Source organism: Ruditapes philippinarum, unplaced genomic scaffold, assembly GCF_026571515.1.
Source record: "Ruditapes philippinarum isolate M1 unplaced genomic scaffold, ASM2657151v2 ctg2130_1_1_1_1, whole genome shotgun sequence".
In the NCBI taxonomy this organism is placed as follows: domain Eukaryota; kingdom Metazoa; phylum Mollusca; class Bivalvia; order Venerida; family Veneridae; genus Ruditapes; species Ruditapes philippinarum.
Genome location: NW_026855895.1, coordinates 6595 through 27174, shown reverse-complemented (window position 1 = coordinate 27174; position 20580 = coordinate 6595). Strand labels below are relative to the sequence as shown.

Sequence of the window (20580 nt, the reverse complement as noted above, 5' to 3'; positions counted from 1 at the left end):
GAAAATACATCGTTCAAAAATCAACATAGTAATCAGACAGTAATTGGCTTCTTCAAAACACACTTCTGACCTTTGTAGAGATGCTTCCACGTTGTAATGTTATAGATTCTGCATATATGAATGAACATGAACTCCGAAATGATAATCATAAAACTATGCCTACTGAAGTGTTTAGTGATAGTTCAGGCATAATTATGACAATGGTTTAAATGAAATGGGACACCAGAGACAAATTTAACATTGGGTCCTGATCGTGTTGAATGAAAAGGACGTTACATTTTAAAGTTGTATCATAGTTTGGAGACCTTTCTGTTGAAAATGTGTTAGAGTGAAATCGTATACATATACATGCGCAGTGCGTTAACTGGAGTGCAGGTATTAGTTACCCGCACTCCAAAGCATGCCCATTGATTAGCTTATTTTTGCGGTTTACTTATTGTGACGACATAGAAAGGGAAAGCGATAGAAATATTATATTCAGATGCTCGTTCATTAATAACTTTTTTCTGGAGTTTCATATTGTTACAACAGTGAACGTATTTTCATGTTTGACTATGATACAAAAGGGAAAGAACAGCAAAACATGTGGCAATCTGATTAATACTTGGGGCTATGCCCCCCTCTTACAAATCAGATAGCCTCGTGATTCGATGCTCTTTCTATAACTAATAATATAAAAAGATGAAATCGAAATACTACCAGATATTCTGAAAGTAGTTTTTACAAATAACTGGATATTCCGAATTCTTTGTGTATCCATACATTATAAATAAGTCTGGTTTTCTTAACTGTAACAGTCAAAATAGTTATACGTCTTTCACAACAGCAAGTTTTTGTTGTTTGTGGTTTAGAACATGCATTGAATATCGAGTTATTATCGAGTAATATATCCCATTCCATCGCTCCAAGCTGCTTAGATAAAAATGTGGAAAGAGGTGATCCCCCAAAAGCATTAATCATGACAAAATCACATAACAATGGCAGACTCGGTCTTTACATACGGGGATAATAAAAAAAACTGCAACATCCCTCACGCTACCTAGCATCGGCTTGAACAGTACTCAATTTTCTACACAAGTGCTTGAACCAAACCCTATAGTCCAATTTTTCATTCTTTATATCAGATATCAGAGCAAGTTTTCATTTTTGACTGCATCTTCTGTAGTTTTCAAACAGACAGATTAGACAAAGATTTGATTTACAAAAAAAACGTAAGTAAACAAAAAAAATCTTTTTGGGAAAGACTTGCACGAGAATATTTGTAATAAGATAATGAAAATAAGACACCGTCTGAGGCGTGATGTCCCAAATTGATAAGGAATTGCATGAATATCTAGCTAAATTTAGATAATGTGAGATCCAATAATAATAATAAAAAAAAATTATTAAAGGCTATTTACTAGGTGATCATTTTGTATGTATTTCTTTAATGTGCAGTATACATGTATATTGCTTTGCATTCTTCGTGAATATTTCAAACATTGGTTTAAAAATCTGAGATGAGAACCTTTTCATTCTCAATTTCTCAGTAAGTGATAATTAAAAGTACATTTACATATATTTTAACAAAACCCTAATCTCTCATACATATTGTTTTTTTTAGTCAATTACAAAACATAAAACTGCACAATATGAAAGAAATGAAACATGACTATAAGAAAACAAAAATCACAAAAAGACATGTCAACGAAAGGTATGAACCGTAAATGGCATGATAAAATTATGTTATCACAGCATAAAATCCTAAATCAACAGACAATTCTCTGCTTTATAGATATCATTCATATACCTACACATTTCTGTTCAGTGTTCATCCATTCTAGTCCCTTTTTGTTTTGTTAGGTTCTTCAATTGCATATACATCGACAAATGTTATTGTCAAAAGAAAATTCGTGTTACATATCAAATGAATTGTATGTTTTCACACAAATTCTTACATTTAAAAGCATCAATAATCGTAGACGAGATTCATATTCCTTAATTCAGAGAACATAAACTTAAAATCGATAAGTATTACTCACATCACTTTCCTCGTACGGCAAGTTGAATTTGTAAATTTCAGATCATCTATTTTTGATTAATGATTTCATCGAAATCGTGATATGCAGAGAGTGGACAAACCACTTTTGGCAATTTTTGAGTAAGATATCTAAATGTTCTTTTTTATGAAATAAATTTTAAAAAGAAATATTGCATAACAAGAGACATTTCTTTTTAAAAATCAGCAGACACATGACGAAATTTAGTTCTGAGTGTAATTCCACAAAGTATAGCCGCAAAGGTTAAAGCTAAGGCAATGCTGAGGTCTTTTAATGTTTTGTTCAAAGTTATGGCGGAATACCTTTAAAACGTTGGCATAAATTTCATGTCCGAAATTAGGGAGCATTTATTTGATAATCGTCTTTAGGTGCCTTTCAGATTACAGTAGGCGAATGCTGTTTATGAACAGAAGTCTATTGTTTGACTGATCTGAAATATTTCAAGGTAATTATTTTCAAATTCAAATAGTTTATGAAGTATTTAATTTTACACAGCATTCCTTCATATTATTGTTATTGTAACGTTAATTAGGCCATTTGTACTTATTTACTACGATTTTATTTTATTCGTATTTATTCAATATTAATGGACCGATTAACTTTGATATTGAAATAGATTTCCTTAGTAACAAGAGCCATGTCAACATGGCCATCCCCCGCCGAATGTGTTTGCTCATTGGAAGAATGTATATGTAGTAGAGCAGAATAATTCCATTTTAAGAGGTCTTTTGATAATGAAAACTGATGGCTATAGTGATTACAGATTTGAAACCTATGTGAATACTGATGGCTGAAAATAACAAAGGGCAATAACTGAAAAATAATGCAGGGTAGGTTATCATTATTGTGTGCTGCATCCCTCCTCAGTAAAATTTATCCACGAAGTTTCAAGTTGATACCTCAAATACTTTTTGAGAAAAAAATTGAATTGAAAAATTAAGTATGAAAAATAACAAAGGGCAATAACTCAAAAATTATAAAAGGTAGAGTTATCATTCTTGTGCACTGCACACCTCCTGAATACGATCTATGCACCTATGAAGTTTCATAATGATATCTCAAAGGCCTTTTGAGTTATGCTCTGGACAAAAATTAATTTTGAAAAATAAAAACAGGGCAATAACTAAACAATTATGCAGGGTAGAGTTATCGTTCTTGTGCATTGCACTCCTCCTCAATGAGATCCATCCACCTATGAAGTTTCAAGTTGATACCTCAAATACTTTTTGAGATAAACTCTGGACAAAATAGTATGAAAAAGAACAAAGGGCAATAACTCAAAAATTGTACAGGGAAGAGTTATCATTCTTGTGCACAGCATTCCTCCTCAATAAAATCTATCCACCTATGACATTTCATGTAGACATCTCAAACACTTTTGAGTTATGCTCCACTCGGGTGAAAAATTAGGTATGAAAAATAACAAAGGGCAATAACTCAAAAATTATGAAAGGTAGAGTTATCATTCTTGTGCAGTGCACACCTCCTGAGTGAGATCTATGCACCTATGAAGTTTCATTTTGATATCTCAAAGGCTTTTTGAGTTATGCTCTGGACAAAAATTAATTTTGAAAAATAACAAAGGGCAATAACTCAAAAATTTTGCAGGGTAGAGTTATTATTCTTGTGCACTGCACTCCTCCTCAATGAGATCCATCCACCTATGAAGTTTCAAGTTGATACCTCAAATACTTTTTGAGATAAGCTCTGGACAAAATAGCATGAAAAAGAACAAAGGGCAATAACTCAAAAATTGTATAGGGAAGAGTTATCATTCTTGTGCACAGCATTCCTCCTCAATAAAATCTATCCACCTATGACATTTCATGTTGATATCTCAAACACTTTTTGAGTTATGCTTCACTTAGGTGAAAAATTAAGTAAGAAAAATAACAAAGGGCAATAACTCAATAATTATGAAAGGTAGAGTTATCATTTTTGTGCACTGCACACCTCCTGAGTGAGATCTATTTACCTATGAAGTTTCATGTTTATATCTCATAGGCTTTTGGAGTTATGCTCTGGACAAAAATCAATTTTGAAAAATAACAAAGGGCAATAACTCAAAAATTATGCAGGGTAGAGTTATTATTCTTGTGCACTGCACTCCTCCTCAATGAGGTCTATCCACCTATGAAGTTTCAAGTTGATACCTCAAATTCTTTTAGAGATATGCTCCGGACAAAAATGTCGGACGGAAGGACGGAAGGTCGGACGGACGGACGGAGACTATTTCTATATCCCCCGCCGCCTTTTCGGCGGGGGATAAAAAAAGAGGATTGAATATTGACAACAAATACTTAGTAAGAATGGGGGGGAATTCCCTAAACAAATATGCCAATACCTTCACGTTCTGTAAATTCCAATAAAAAAAGATTTGCTTTATGCTGATTAAAATGAGTAATACCATTCTAAACTAACGAAATGATATTTATACCATTTTCAGACCAACATGATGTTGCTTTTGATGTTAGTGGTTTTGAGCTTTAAAACAGCATGTAAGTTTTCATATTACGAGCCTTTATAACTTTGTCAGCTTTATCGTATATTTGTATTTTTAATACACCTGTATTTTTTTTTAAAATTCACATTTCACTATGTACATTTCACCACCATTTTGGTATATTACACAGATTCCATAGACTGCTATAACTGTGCAAGCGTGAAAAACATATCAGATTGTCAACAGTTGACAACTTGCTCGTCCGATGACGTAAGTTTAACTGTATACATTTTTTGAACATTATGACACATAGCGTATAAGTTAATTCATTCATTAATTTCATCATTTCATTCTCAATATCAAATTCTTGTAAAATTAAATATCTAAAAATGTTCAGCTTTCTGTACGGATGAGAAAGTTTTACACGACTGAGTTACTCTACGCGTTGGTCATGTATTTAAGGTATTATACGCCTAAGGTATCTTACCTCTTGTCTTTCAGTGAAGAAACAAATGAATTTACATTAGTCGCGTGCGCAAATACAATTAGGAAGAAACTTTTTCTTGCATTTTCTTCTCCTTTTCATCTCATCAGATTATGGTTTTCTTCATTCATTTGTGTGTTTTTTTTAAATTTAATTAAGTGTTATATGTACATTTCGATTGGAATTAGTGAATATAGTGTAGCTCTACAAATTTAATTGATAACTGTTCAAAATTCTGGTTAACCTCCTTCATATCTTGCACAAATGTTAAAAATACGTTGCAATGACCCATAAATAAATGTCAAAATCTGTCGGGTTTTCTGATCCTACCAAAACGCCATATCTCAGATATGAGCCACATTACTGTGACAGATAAGGGTGTCCTCAAGCTTCTCCTTGGACTTAAACCACACAAAGCTGCAGGCCCAGATAAAGTTCCCACCAGACTCCTCAAACTCTGTGCCAAGGAACTTGCCCCAGGCATGACCAGAATCTACCAGCTTTCTCTAGACAGTGGTACACTCCCAGCTGACTGGAAAACAGCTGATGTCTCCCCAATCTTCAAGAAAGGAAACAGATCTACACCATCCAACTACAGACCTATCTCTCTCACATCAATCTCCTGTAAGATCCTGGAACATATCATCTTTAGCAACATCATGGCTCATTTCGACAACAACAACATACTGTCTGACTCCCAGCATGGCTTCCGACGCCGTCGCTCCTGTGAATCACAGCTACTCACCACTGTGAACAACCTTGTCAAAGGACTTGACAAAAATGAACAAATAGATGCTATCCTGCTCGATTTCAGCAAAGCATTCGACAAGGTCTCACACACACGACTGCTGATGAAACTAGACAATTATGGGGTCAGAGGCAACACATTAAAATGGGTCCAAGGATTCCTCTTTGGCAGAACGCAGCGCGTGGTCCTGGAAGGCTCACACTCCCACACATCCCCTGTCACATCCGGAGTGCCCCAGGGCAGCGTCTTAGGTCCTCTGCTCTTCCTTGCTTTCATCAACGACCTACCCTCTAGGGTAAAGTCGAGGACTGGCATGTTTGCTGATGACTGTCTCCTCGATAGGACGATCAAGAGCCAGGAGGATGCCCGTGCCCTACAAGACGACCTTGACAGTCTCCAAGTCTGGGAGAAGGAATGGCAAATGGAGTTCAATGCTGCCAAATGTGAGGTCATCCGAATTACCACCAAGAGGAACCCCATTATCTTCCCATACACAATACACCAGACAACCCTCAACGTAACCAACCAGGCCAAGTATCTTGGAGTCACCATCACACCAGACCTATCTTGGAAATGCCACATCGACAATATAACGAAAAAAGCCAACTCAACCCTAGCTTTCCTGCGCCGAAACATCCGGTCAAGCCCACCAGATGCCAAAGCCAAAGCCTACAACACCTACGTACGGCCAAGCGTTGAGTATGCCTCCTCTGTATGGTCACCTGCTGCTGACAGCCACATCAACCAACTAGAGATGGTACAAAGAAGAGCAGCACGGTTTGTCAAGAACGACTACTCACGCCAGAGCAGTGTCACAGAGATGGTAAATTCACTACACTGGACCACTCTACAGAAGAGAAGAGACATGGCAAGAGTCACCATGCTCTACAAGATCAAGCATGACCTTGTAGACGTCACACCAGATCCCCCACTACGTAATGCAAGAACATCAAGAGGCAACCAACAACAACTCAGCCAGCTCACTTGTAAGAAATCTGTGTACCAGAACAGCTTCTTTCCGGCCACCATCATCCTCTGGAATCGCCTACCCATACAAATTGTTGAGAAACCAACCTTGGAGGGGTTCAAGTCGGCGCTGACAAAACACACAACCACCAACTAGACACATTGCCAGTTTTTACCAGATTTTAAAAAGATGTAAATAGACAATTTTTTACAACAACAGAAAGAAGAAAAACTAAGATATGCTTTCATGCTTTTCATATGTCATTCAATATAAATCTTTGGCTCTTTTTAACCACTTTTAAAGTGACATAAAGATGACAGAGGTAAAACTATTAACTTCTATATATTAAAGTGATACAAATATTTAACTTAAATTCTAAATATATTTATAACAAGTTTGTTAACATTTCTGTGTTTGTGTGAAGAATAACATTAATAAATCAAAGTTTAAGATTACATTACTATTGAAACATTGTCCATGCATCTGATACCTAAATTCTTCAGAAGACTGATACGCAGTTCTTGGAAAACTTCAGATCATAGAAATTAAAAAACAAACAAAAAACAAAAAAAAAAACATAAAATGCATTACATAACAACAAAGTTAAAAAAGTATTTAAACACAATACAACAAAACATCTTGAAGAATCAGAACTGAGCAGGTATGAAACTGTAATAAAAATTGTACCAGTACTATATTTCAGTATTGTTACACTGACACTTCTGGAATTGGGGATCAAACGAGATTCACTCTGGGTTGTCGCTCAAAACAGGTTCAATTTTATTCTTGTAGTTTAATTAGTTGGCTTTAATAATTCTCTTCATTTTGTTTCATCTTATTTGACGTCGTTAATTTTCTTAAAGTGACATTATGCCCATTGGAGTGTAAATGATCAGTGAACAGGTTAAATTCAAAATAACTGGATGCTTTCCCAAATTTTGTTCAATTTTATATATTACAATGAAAAAATAATCAATAATCCATATGACTGACTTCTATTTCTATACATATTGTTCAGAATATATTAGTAGCGTTCAGTTCTCTAAAAAAACGTGGGACAGACGTTATAAATGGAGTTGTTTTAATATATCATCATGTATATTTTTTCATTATCAATTATCGTTCAATCACCATTATAATAGTCAATCTTTAGAAATATATTCCTAATTCAAATATTAATGATATTTGTAGGTTTGTCTCTCTGCGACGACAACGGCATCATCACTGTCTATAATTGGCAGATCATTGCCAAATAATCTAGATTGTAGCCAATGTTGTGCTGTTGATTCCTGCAATAAGTATCTATGTACGACTGGCACTCATGGTAAAAAACTAATTTATATCGTTTAATATATCCTGCTATTTAGATACAAAGGTTAACGTTAGCATGATATGAATAAAATAGAGAAAATAAGAATTTCTAAAGAAAGCCCAACACGGCAAAATTGAAAATGTTGCAGACTCGGTTTGATTGAGCCTGTTCATGGACGGTACTGTCAAGTGCAAATAACCTTCCACGCCCTTTAGCACCGGCTTAAGCAGAATTCAACATTTAAAATGAACTGATACAATTTGGAATTTTGAAACATCCGCAGATGTGTTCATATGGCGGTTATCATGGAACCTTTAAATGTGACACTTAAGTGCCATTTCATAAAAAACGGCATATGGTCCCCAAGTAAACAAAGCGTGTGCCCAAAACTAGAAAACAATGGGCAGAACTAAATAAAATGGAATTTTGTTTTGAAAGGGGATCAGAGGTGTTGAAGATCACAGATAATACGTCTAAAGACAAATCCACATATCCTAAGGGTGATTCATCAGTATTCAAATGAAGAATATTGGAACCACCCAACAAGAAAATAGCCGAATAGAAAGAACTAAATTACCAAAAGCACAACAATAATGTCGAGCTGAACGATCTTTAAGGATCAAAAATATAACATCTCGTATATTCAAGTTCATATTTTCAAGAAACTTTTTGCTTTTAGGAACTGATTGTCTATATTAAATGATAAAGATAGTTTGATGTTGTTATTATTATGATAGGTTGGAGCACTTACATTGACCTATCAGCATGATACAACTTAAGGTTTATACATGTAGTAGACACAATTATAATTATGAAAAATAAAATATTCATAGATTGAAATAAATTTATGTAAAAATTCTCGTTTAAACAAAACAACCTTGTTCAAATTTCTAAACCTGCTGAAAGCGAATTGATATTGTAATATGCCACACGGATTTTGAGCCTATATAACTTTTAAAATATAAATTACAAAATGATAATAATGATATCATTATTTATGTTAAACATATTTCTACAAGTTTTTAATTTCATTAATTCCTAATAAACTGATAATTTAGTGACAAGTCAAAATACGAACAAGTCAATTTCAAAAATCAAATTAAAATGTTTTATTTGATTAAATTCGATATCACTCGCTTAATACCAAAATAACAGATAAATGTTGACTAAAATTTGTCAATAACATGTATGTCCACCATTTCTGTTTATGCAAGCCAAAATTCTTCTCCTCGTGGATTGAACGTAACGTCTAATGAAGTCATGCTACTCAACCAGCAAAGCCTTCTAAGGTTGTTGACGTTGTTTACTTAGTGGTTTGTCCTTACCCTACGTCCAAGTTCATCCCAGATGTGCTCGATAGGGTTCAGATCTCGAGAGATTGCAGGCCAGGGCAGGACGGTGACGGTGTTTTTTACAAATAACTATTTGGTTATTCGGGCAGTATAAGGCCTAGCATTGTCATGCTCCAGCAAAATGTATGGGCCATGATTCTGCATGAATGGGAAAAGATTATTGCACAGAACATCAATATAACACTGTGCATTCAGATTCCCATGAATAATTAATAGTGCTGTTCTTTCGTTTCCCATTATACCATGGCAGACCATGACACCGCCACTACCAAACCTTCTCTCTCCCTGATACAAAATTGGGCAAATCTCTCGTTTCTGCGACGGTAAATCCTAACTCTACCATAAGCACAGGTGACTCTGAAACGTGATTTGTCCGAAAAAATAAAATTATTCCAATGGTTTCGCCTCCAGTGCTGATGATGCCTTAACCATTCCAACCTGGCGGCCCTGTGATTTGCTATTATAGTTTGCCCAGTGTAAGGTCTCCTGGCTTAGAGAGGACAGTTATACCGCATTAAACGGCGTCGGATGGTCTCTGCAGAAATTCCTAGACGTCGGGCAGTTACGGTTGCTAGAGTAAAACGATCACGTAAATGAGCTAACTTTATGGAGCGGTCGTCTCTACGAGACGTCGCACGTTCTCTAGCTGGCATTGAGCGATGATTGATGGAGCCAGTATTTGCATAGCGATTTGTAAATTTACAGTATGGATGGTCTGTCGAGAGTACCCAAAGTGATGTGAAACGTTAATTACCAATGTACCGAAATGCACCATGCCAATCGCCTGATTTCTCAGATTTTCAAAAAGCCGTGGCATTGCTGAAAATCGTCTAAATTACCCAACAAATCGTTTTTTCTTGGCTTTGATCAATAATAAGCAATTCCCTGTGATTAATCTTACTCAGTCTCGATTAAAAGAATTATCGTTTGGCAAATCAGCCAGTGTAGTGTAAGTTTATGTAAGATTATCTATTTTCGTATAATTAAGATGTTTAGTGTGTAAAGTTCTCATTGTGCCTGAGTATAATATTATGATGCAAAATTGATAACTGATTATTCTGAAAACAATACATTTGTAGATTGAAATGTTTGTATTTTCAGTCGTGAATAGTATCGGGTGCGAAGATGATCCAAATTACAATTGTTCACTAATGAGTTCAGTTTTCAGCGTATGCACAGATGTTCATCACGCAATTCTTGTATGTCGAAAATTCTGTGGTCTTTGTATAACAGGTAAGTAATATAATGTAACAATATTTTGCAGTTTCAAGCTCATAAGTACAACATACTTATAGATACTTCCGGTCAATTTCGGACGGTGTTGACAATTGAGATATGTGTATAAAACTTTCAAGTTTGGTGTTAATTTGTATTGGAGTTAATTTGTGTGATAGTTTATCGATTTAGGCAGTGGTATTTTTTTGATTTAGTGACTTAGTAAATTGCATTTGCGGTTCCAATTCGTTTTTATGTATATGATGAAAATTTATCTTGGTGTATATTGACCTGATACAATTTATAGTAACACTGTTAACTTTAATTCTTGACCATTGATATTTACCGGAGTGAAGAAGGAATATCGACAAAATTTCGTCACGCGTAATTTGGCAGCATTGATGGTCAATTGTACTATCGGTATTACATTGCATATATAGTACATAAATAGTGACTAGTGTGTTACAGTCTACTGACGTGCCTTTTACAGGCGATTTTCTTGAAATTTTGGCTCACCAAGTGCGGTTGAAATGGATTGGAAATCGCCATCTTGTGCAGTGGTTTCAGAGGCTGCAGACTATGTGGACTCAATAATGTTATCACAATTGGTATCAAAATTGGGTACCCCTTGTGAGAGTAGTCGAAAACGTTCGGTACTTGTGACACTACTTCAATGAAAGCAAGAAATGATATTTCAACAGACTTTGTATCTGAACGCACTCCTTAAGGTGACAACGGAGTCAATTATCACTGAAAATACCTAAAATGAGTTTTTTTGCTTAGTATATTTATCAACCTTTTCTGAACACATTCGTGATTAATTTTGGAAGCAGTTATTCCAAAAAAATGTGTTTTTAAACGTTTTAAAACGGTACCTGTACCATTTTTATCTGCTATCGCGTAACCTGTCAATTATCGATAACGCTCCGCCCCCTGTTGAGGCATCAATGAGGGAAATCGGTAGTTCCATATATGCGTGAATTACAGGTCCATACTGGTCCATACTACTCGTAATTCATGTATCGTACAAATACCGTACATCTTTTATGAATATCGTCTACCTTTTATTTAGCCTTTTTTTATAAAATAAGAAATTGTCGGCCAATGTACGTAACATAATGTATGAAACATAAATAATTCATCATAGCGACAAATCGCACGACCACGGGGTTGATTAAAAATAAAGTTGCTAAAATATCCATAATGTGTGAAAATAATTTGTCTGTCCCGTTAATCTGATAGATATTACATTGAGTTTATGGACTTTTGTACGGATTCAAGGGCTTGCTTTACATTCAACCTCGTTTTCTAACAATGTCAAGTAAAACAACAACAAAAACAGACAACATTTTTTATGTGAACGCCTTGTGGTAAGGTGTCCCTGACAAATTTCTAAACCATTTTAGGTTGTCTAAGGATGATTATTTCTCTATGAATCAATAAAAAAAGATAATAAAATAAATTATCAGTGAATGCTTTGAATAAATTGTTCGCTAGTAAATCGAACACAATACTAATAAACCTGGGAGAAAGTTTGGAATTTATTGTATATCCCAGTAGAAACTGGATCTCTATGCCGTGCATAGATGATTTTCATGATAATAAAAGTCAAGAAGGTCAGATCATAATGATCGAGTGATACCTTTTATTTCTATTAAAATATGTGAAGCATTTATATCAATTTGGAGGAAAAAATATATAATATCCCGTTCTTATTTGTACATCTACCGTGGACTTTAAAAGACTGTCAGAAGCTCAGTTTTTTTGTAATTTTAATTTATATTTGAACGGAAATTCATACACACGAGTACACAGATAGAGTGACACTGGTATAATATAATAATAATGCTGATGATAATAATAATAAACTTCAAATGTGAAACAATTAAATACCCCGCTAGCGGTGCACAAATACGTCCCATTTCCCCCCACCGAGTGCCTCAAATTTTACGGAAAGTCACGTGACATGTGCGACCGATACCAGACTGACGGTAAATCACGTTAAGATTTGAAAGAAATTTCTGTTATATAAACTGATATTAATCAGCAACTTTTTAATTGGTCAGATGTCACTGGGTCATAAAATGTTGTTAGAGTATGTTACCGCAACTTGTGACCCTCTCTGATGCGATATTTGTGTATTATGCAATTATTTAGCGTGAAAACGTAGGGGTCCGAGAGAGAACAGCCGATTTATGACACTTCGTTTGATGCGGGTCGGACTAACTTTGAATCGGTATAACTTTTTTAATAATCAAGCAAATTAACATGCGGTTTAAAGCACATGAAAGGGAAAATTCATTTACGGAGGGAAACCGTGTCAGGGATTTTGTTTGCTCAATCAGCGACTTAATTATCTTTAATTACGTAATATGTATGGTGAAAAAAGTCGCATAAAATGTTTGACGTTACGTAATATTTTTTTGAGAAAAGATAGAAAAAATTTGAGACACGGTTCCCCAGATATTATAAGTATGTTTATTTTTCGAAAGTTTGATGACAAAAAAATAAAAAATGACTTTGATATGACGATTTAAAATTTTAGGATTTTTATTAAAAATCAATCATTTACAAAGGCATTTTTTTCAAATATGTTATTTTTTATGATGATCAACGACATTTAATGCACAAAGATTAAATAAATAACAATTATTACTAAAATAAGTTGGTTTAAATGACATTTATGTGATTACCTCGGAAAGTGTCTGTTGTCACCTTAAAGAGCTAAAAGAAATCTTTACAAAACTACTCCCCCGGAGCCTGCACAGCGAAGGATTGTTGCGTCACAAGCGAACGTTCACGTTAGTGCCTCGCCTACACTCCAGCAAATGTTTGACAAGTTATCTGCGGACGTGAACATGATGTACATGTCTTTGAATGAGCGGTTTGATGAACTGAATTCTAATTTAAAAAATATAATTGCATTTTAAGAAACTCAGCTCTTTGATAAGCGGATGAGTAATGAACTTAGCAAGATTAAGCGTGAAGTTAGCACTACGGTAGATATTCAAATTTGAATCGGTTAAGCAATCTATTAAGAATGAACTTACGACTGACCTCGCTGTTCTGAGCTTCCAGATTGAATCAATACAATCTGCTACTTCTACTGTCCCTGAAGTACGCGAAACTCATGATCGATCTCTGAACATTGTTATTCGCAATATGGCCGAGAGCAATAGTGAGAGTACTGCTGAAAGAGTAAATGGGTCATGGTGAGGGACGCCGCGGTGAAGTTCCTTCAAAGAGTCAGTGGAACGTAGTTGGTAACCGAAGTACCGCGAGGGGGTCTCTTTATCGTGGTTAATCCTGTAGTAACAGCCGTGGCCGTAGGTAGATTCATGCCGGGTTTTGGAACGTTACAGGGTGGAAAACAGATAAGAATTCTGACAATTATATTTTAAGATCTTCTTGTGTTTTAACAAATGACCTAGACATTTTAGGCATCGCCGAAAGCCATCTTCTTGCCAACGAAGTACTTCATCTAGAGGGTTACACATGGTATGGCCACAACAGGGCCATAATACACAAAAATGCCAAGACCGGTTCTGGTGGGGTCGGTTTTTTCATTAGGAACATTTTACTTGAACAGTTTACGAAGGCATTTTACTTCTTTAATTGTGTCATAAATCAGATAATATTACAATTTTACCATGTGTTTGTTATCTTCCACCGGAAAACCCTTCTAGATTATTTGATGTACCTAAATTTTATGATTCTTTACTCTATATAGTATATCAGTATAAGATTATGGAACTATTTTAATTTGCGGGAATTTTAATAGCAGATACGGGGATACTGATGATTTTATTAGAGGAATTGACAATGTAATTGACCGTGAAGTAATTGATTTTAGTCTTAAGAGTTATGGTGACTTATTAATAGATTTCTTAATTAATGTAAATATGTGCATGTTAAATGGTCGTGGCAATGTGCACAACGATTTTACCTCTATTTCTTATAAAGGTAGATCAGTAGTGGAGTATTGTTTTGATGATTTTGATAAATTTGAGAAATTCAATGTTTTAAGAGTTACAGATCTTATAATTAAACTACTTGTGACTTCCATAGTATCTATTGCTCTTCGAGATATTTCGCTTCTTATGCGGGATATTATACTTGATAATATATGTATTCAACATTTATTTTGCGAGAGTAAACCGCAGGATATAAGCAATTATATATATGATGTTACTAATGTTCCAGCTGACTTTATGATGAATCAAGAGACTTTATCTGATGTTAACTTAGCAATTTCTAAACTTGAAAGTAGTTTTTTGTACACAATCTGATAATGATGAGGTATATAATGATCGGTGTGGCATTGTTTAACAGAACATGCACGATAAATTACCATTTAGGGAGATTAAATATGGTAATTGTAATAAAAGACGGTGCCTCGGAAAGCCGTGGTGGACTGACCTGATTTTGGGAATAACGTTTGTATGTCTGAGAAAGCATGGCTTTAACGTAAAAACAAAGCAAATTGTTCTACATTAAAGTCTTATTATGTAAGTACTCGTAAATTATTTGATCGCGAAGTTCAGAGAGCTAAGCGTTTCCATTGGTACTCGTTACAATCTCAGCTATAAGATGAGTGCGCTGTTAATACATCAGAGCTTTGGAAATCTATTGGCAAAATTGGAGTGAATTGTAAAAAAAGATAATGATATTCCAATTGAAGTTATTTTAGAAGATGGATCAATCTCAGGTGATATAGATATTGTTTTATCAAAATGGGAAAATGATTTAAGCTCTCTGTTCAAAACTACAAATAATGTTACGGAAACATCAAATGATAATGATAGTTGTGATGACAACTTCAGCTTTAATACTCATATATCTTTGTTAGAAGTTCGAAAAAGCTATTAACTCTCTTCATAAAGGTAAGACTAGTCTAGTGGTATAGACAATATTCCTTTTGAAGTACTTAATAATGATGCAAAGATCTCTTTTTACATATTTTATTTTATATATGTTTTGATAATAGCATTGTCCGTCGCATTGGGGTAAGTGCATAATCAACCCCATTCCTAAATCATCCACATTGGATCGCAGAGACCCCTTGTCTTACAGAGGTATTGCCCTAGCCCCTTCTATGTATAGAATTTATTGTTCTATTTTAAATATTAGGTTAAATGCTTGGTCCGAGAACAATGATGAGGTCTCTGACGAACAGAATGATTTAAGAAAAGGTCGGTGTACTACAGACCAAGTACTTTGCTTAACTTATTTAATTGAAACTAGGAAAAAGTTACGTAAATCCACTTTTTGTGCATTCATAGATTTCAAAAAGGCATATGATACTATAGATAGAAGTATTTTATGGAAGCGCTTATCTGATATAGGCATAAGTGGTAAAATGTATGGAGCTGTAAAATCATTGTATGTATCGGTAAAGTCATGTGTTAGGGTTAACAGTCATAAGACAGTCTGGTTTGATGTAAATTGTGGCCTACGTCAGGGATGTATCCTTTCACCTCTTTTGTTTAATTTATTCATTAACGTGTTATCATTTATCTTAAATCATTTGGTAAAAGTATAGACATTGGAACCGATAATGTTTGTATTATGCTATACGACGATGATATTGTTATATACTGTCCGAATCAGCAGAGGATCTGCAAGTGTTATTAAATTGCTGGTGTTTGCTTAATGATATGAATGTTATTGCCAATTAAAGTAATGTTGAACACTTCCGACCTAAATCTGAATTATGTACCCAGTTTATGTTTACTTGCGGAACGAATCAGATTTGTATTGTTGATAGATATTCTTACTTAGGCGTTGTACTTAATGAACTTTTGGATAATGATATTACTGTAATAAGAGGTTAATACACGGCAGGAGAGGGCCGGAAGGTGATAATCGGCCCGCAAAATGAATAATGGACCCGAGGGCTTTAGCCCGAGGGCCATTATTCATTCAGGGCCGATTATCACCTTCCGGCCCTACGCTGACGTGTATTAATGTCTTTAATACACTTGGTAGATCTAATAGTAGCATTTAAAAAAACAAACAAAAAAATGACAAAAACATAATCAAAACAAATTATAGACTTTGAAGTTCTTTCGTTGAAATTCTTGTCTACTCTTCTACTGTTCTGTACAGAGATGTTTTCTGTTTGTGTGTTCAAAGCAGTAGAACCAAGAAGCAAGTTTTATTTTCATTTTTTTTTCGGAATGAATTTGTCGTATTATTTCTTCAAATTTCAATAGTAACAAAAATGTGTTTGTACTAAATACGCTTAAGGTCTCATAATAGAAATAAAGCGATTCGTGCTGACAACCTACTTTCACTTTTACAGTTAACTGTTTGATGACGTTAAATGTGACGTCATTGTTTCAGTTTGTGCACGTGCACATGTTCTGCGGGCTGATAACTAGTTCTCGGCCCCGGGCCGCAAACTCATAATAGGTCACGTGACACTCATAATCAGTTGAAATCATAGGCAATTTTGTTACTATATATAGTAACAAGTGTATTAAATGTTAATAATTAAATAAATAAATAAATAGATAAATAAATAAATATATTAATGAAACAGCTTTGAAGAACTATAATTCTATGCAAACAGAATTGTCCACACAGGTAAAAGATTCAGTGGTTAGAATTGTGAAAAAATGAATGACAGATTTTATTTTGCAATTCTGAAAAACTGGTCGGAGGAGACAAATGTCAAACCAGTATGGCATATAGTTTTTTTTCTGTCCACGTATTTCAAAAGCATCAGCTTAGTAATCGAGGGTCGTTCTTTTGATATTCCTTGACCTAAACAGTGTACTGATCATTTGTCTGTCAATGCTGTTTCAAAAATTATGAAGGATAAAATATCAGTCACTTGATGAGTCATGGTAGTTATCCTGGTTTGTTATCAATGAAAGATATTCAGGTGGATCGGCCGCCGAGATATTAACAAAACATGTGTTAATATTTGCGTAAGAAAATCAAACAAAACAAAGACATTAACAGTTTAAAACTCTTTTCATTGAAACAGTTATATATTTTTCAAATGTTTTAATGTATTTTCCAATTGAAATGTACTAGTGATACGCCGACATATCTCCTCTTACCATTACCAAAAAGACACCCAGATGTTACTAAAATAAATAAATCTGCAATTTCTAGCAACTCATTTACATCACTTGCCAAAAGTTAGTATATGCCTAATCATTCATTATTTTCTTTTTTATTTAGGATAACAGTAGGGTTTTGTGGCAGCAGAGATTTGTTTGATTTTTAAGTAAATCATTAGTGTAGATCTCAAACCAATTTGTCACCTACCCGTGCCGGTTTTGCGACTCCGTAAAAATGGTATTGCACGACCTTGTATATATTTTAACGTGATTTTTACGATAAACAAATTAATAAGAGGTTAATACACGGCAGGAGAGGGCCTGAAGGTGATAATCGGCCCGCAAAATGAATAATGGACCCGAGGGCTTTAGCAAAAAAAAACAAAAAAAGTTCTTTCGTTTAAAAATTATCACCTTCCGGCCCTACTCTGACGTGTATTAAAGTCTTTAATACACTTGGTAGATCTAATAGTAGAATTTAAGAAAAAAAAAAAAAACAACAACAACAACAAAGTTCTTTCGTTGAAATTCTTGTCTACTCTTCTACTGTTCTGTACAGACTACAAAATTTATATGTTTACTGCTTGTGTGTTCAAAGCAGTAGAATCTACTAGAAGCAAGTTTTATTTTTTCGGAATGAATTTGTCGTATTAGATCTATTTCTTCAAATTTCAATAGTAACAAAAATGTGTTTGTACTAAATACGCTTAAGCTCTCATAATAAAAATAAAGCGATTCGTGCTGACAACCTTCTTTCACTTTTTGATGACGTAAAATATGACGTCATTGTTTCAGTTTGTCCACGTGCACATGTTCTGCGGGCTGATAACTAGTTCTCGGCCCCGGGCCGCAAACTCATAATAGGTCACGTGACACTCATAATCAGTTGAAATCATAGGCAATTTTGTTACTATATATAGTAACAAGTGTATTAAAATATGTTACCCAGAGTGCCAGTCGTGCTTTAGGATTATTGTTTATTGCTAAATGCAAAGCCATTGGTGATGTACAATACGATGTCTTTACAAAATTAAACGACGCCGTCGTTTGGCCAGTTATTAATTACAGCGCTCCATTATGGAAATCTATTTCTTTAAACTGGTCTAAGCTATCATGTATGAGTTCGGCAAGAATTAATAAACGTTTGGCACTCTGGTCTTAAAAAAGCTAGTCGCTCATGTAGAAAATTGGTATTTTCATGTTAAAAGTTATTATGATGTCAATGATTTACATTTGTACACCAGTTTTTCAGTCCTATACCTCGTTCTTTAGCCAATAATTTTGAAATGAAAACACATTAAATTATTGTATTGCTATAACATAATCAACAATGCTGTTGGGCCCTCTGATCGTGGACGTAATAAATACGAGTGTATAGTAAATTAAAAATGAGTATAAAGTAGAAAAATACTGTAAACTTGTATTACCACCCAAGTCATAGAACTGCTTTCTGTTAATTCCGTATGGGGGGTAGCTTCCATAAGGATTGAATTTGGGGAGTATGAAGGCTTACCATAGCAAAGCCAGGATCTGTTCTTTATTGCAAATACTGATACTATAGAAAATGAATTACATGTTATCATTGAATTGTTCTCTTTACAATGATATAAGGCAGGAATCTGTTGGCTAAAGCATGTTTCTTAAGTAACAGGTTTTTGGACACTGTCTGATGATGACAAATACTGTGTTTCTGTTTCAAACATAAATTGATTCGTATTTGTGCCAAAAACCTGTTTTAATATTTGACAAAGATACGCCCCCGGTTTTTATAATGGAAATAGCTTCTTATTTATGTAAATAATAACATCTTTTCACATTTGTATGACATACTGCACTATTCTTATCAGCTATTCTAATCAAGTTTGATTTTTTTAACCTGAAATAAAAAAATCGTACTTTATTATTTTTATACGATTTCTCAGTTTTAAAATGTTTGTATGCTTACTATCTTAAATTGCTTTCTTTCAGGTAGTCACGATGTTTCATTTTAAATTAGTCTATGTATAGCAATGGTTTCTCAGTTTTATCACTTAAACGTTTGTTCTGAATGATTTATGCATTTATATAAATATTAATATATATTTATATTCTAATATTGTGATTAAGATTTTTTCATCTCTTAATAACTCCCCATGCTGGAGTGGCATTGTACTTTTATGTTGTAAAACTTTTTTAACATTGCGTATATGTCTGTGCAATAATGAAAACTGTAAAATAAAGATTTCTAATTTACATTTAAACTATTGTATGTTCTGAATATTATTTTCAATCATAATTTGCTTTCATCCAGTAAATTGATATACAATAATCATTTCATGTGGTATCAGTCAGCATATTTTGATAAAGAACTTTGACTTATTACAAAGAACTCAAATATATTGGTGCATTAGTCCCCAAATTTAATCAATTATAGTGTTTGGTAATTGGTCGCCATGGGGCAGTTGGTCATCAAATGTAGTGTTACTTGTGGAGTCCAGTAACAACTTCAACGATCAAGAGCTTTGTGACAATCCGGCCCCGCAGTATGGAGGATTGTCATTGTGCTGGGCCTTCATCTTGAAAGCAGATCATGTGATCTTTAAAGCATGTCCAGGGTAACACTTGATAATATTGCAATAGATAAATCGTTCAATTAATCCTTTCCCATCAAATATTTTACACTCTACAATTCAAGATATTGTTAGACATTCAACCAATATACACACTTTCTGTACGCGTGGTTTATAGTAGGAAGAACCATGTGCATGCCTTCTTTTCAGTTAGTTGCATGGAAACAATGCATTTAGTGATCATTTCTATTTGAAAATTTTTGCTGCTTATTAAATGAAATTTTAGCATTTATTCCATCATTTTAGCTAGCAAACGCTTACGGATATTTACATCTTGAAACATAAAATACTAAATAATTTGGTTGTTGTGCGGCCCATTACGATTTTTATTCTCACTG

The 20580-nt window shown here is 34.3% G+C and overlaps 1 protein-coding gene across 1 annotated transcript; it reads left to right on the top strand.

The window, feature by feature from the left end:
- The first annotated feature begins 2396 nt into the window (after positions 1-2396).
- LOC132744747 (uncharacterized) lies at positions 2397-20231 on the top strand. The gene is made up of 7 exons (XM_060733527.1): positions 2397-2484; positions 4486-4537; positions 4673-4752; positions 7385-7453; positions 7873-8005; positions 10447-10578; positions 20047-20231. The coding sequence occupies exons 2-7, from the start codon at positions 4492-4494 to the stop codon at positions 20229-20231; spliced, it is 645 nt and encodes a 214-aa protein (XP_060589510.1). The 5' UTR covers positions 2397-2484; positions 4486-4491.
- Positions 20232-20580: the final 349 nt, after the last annotated feature.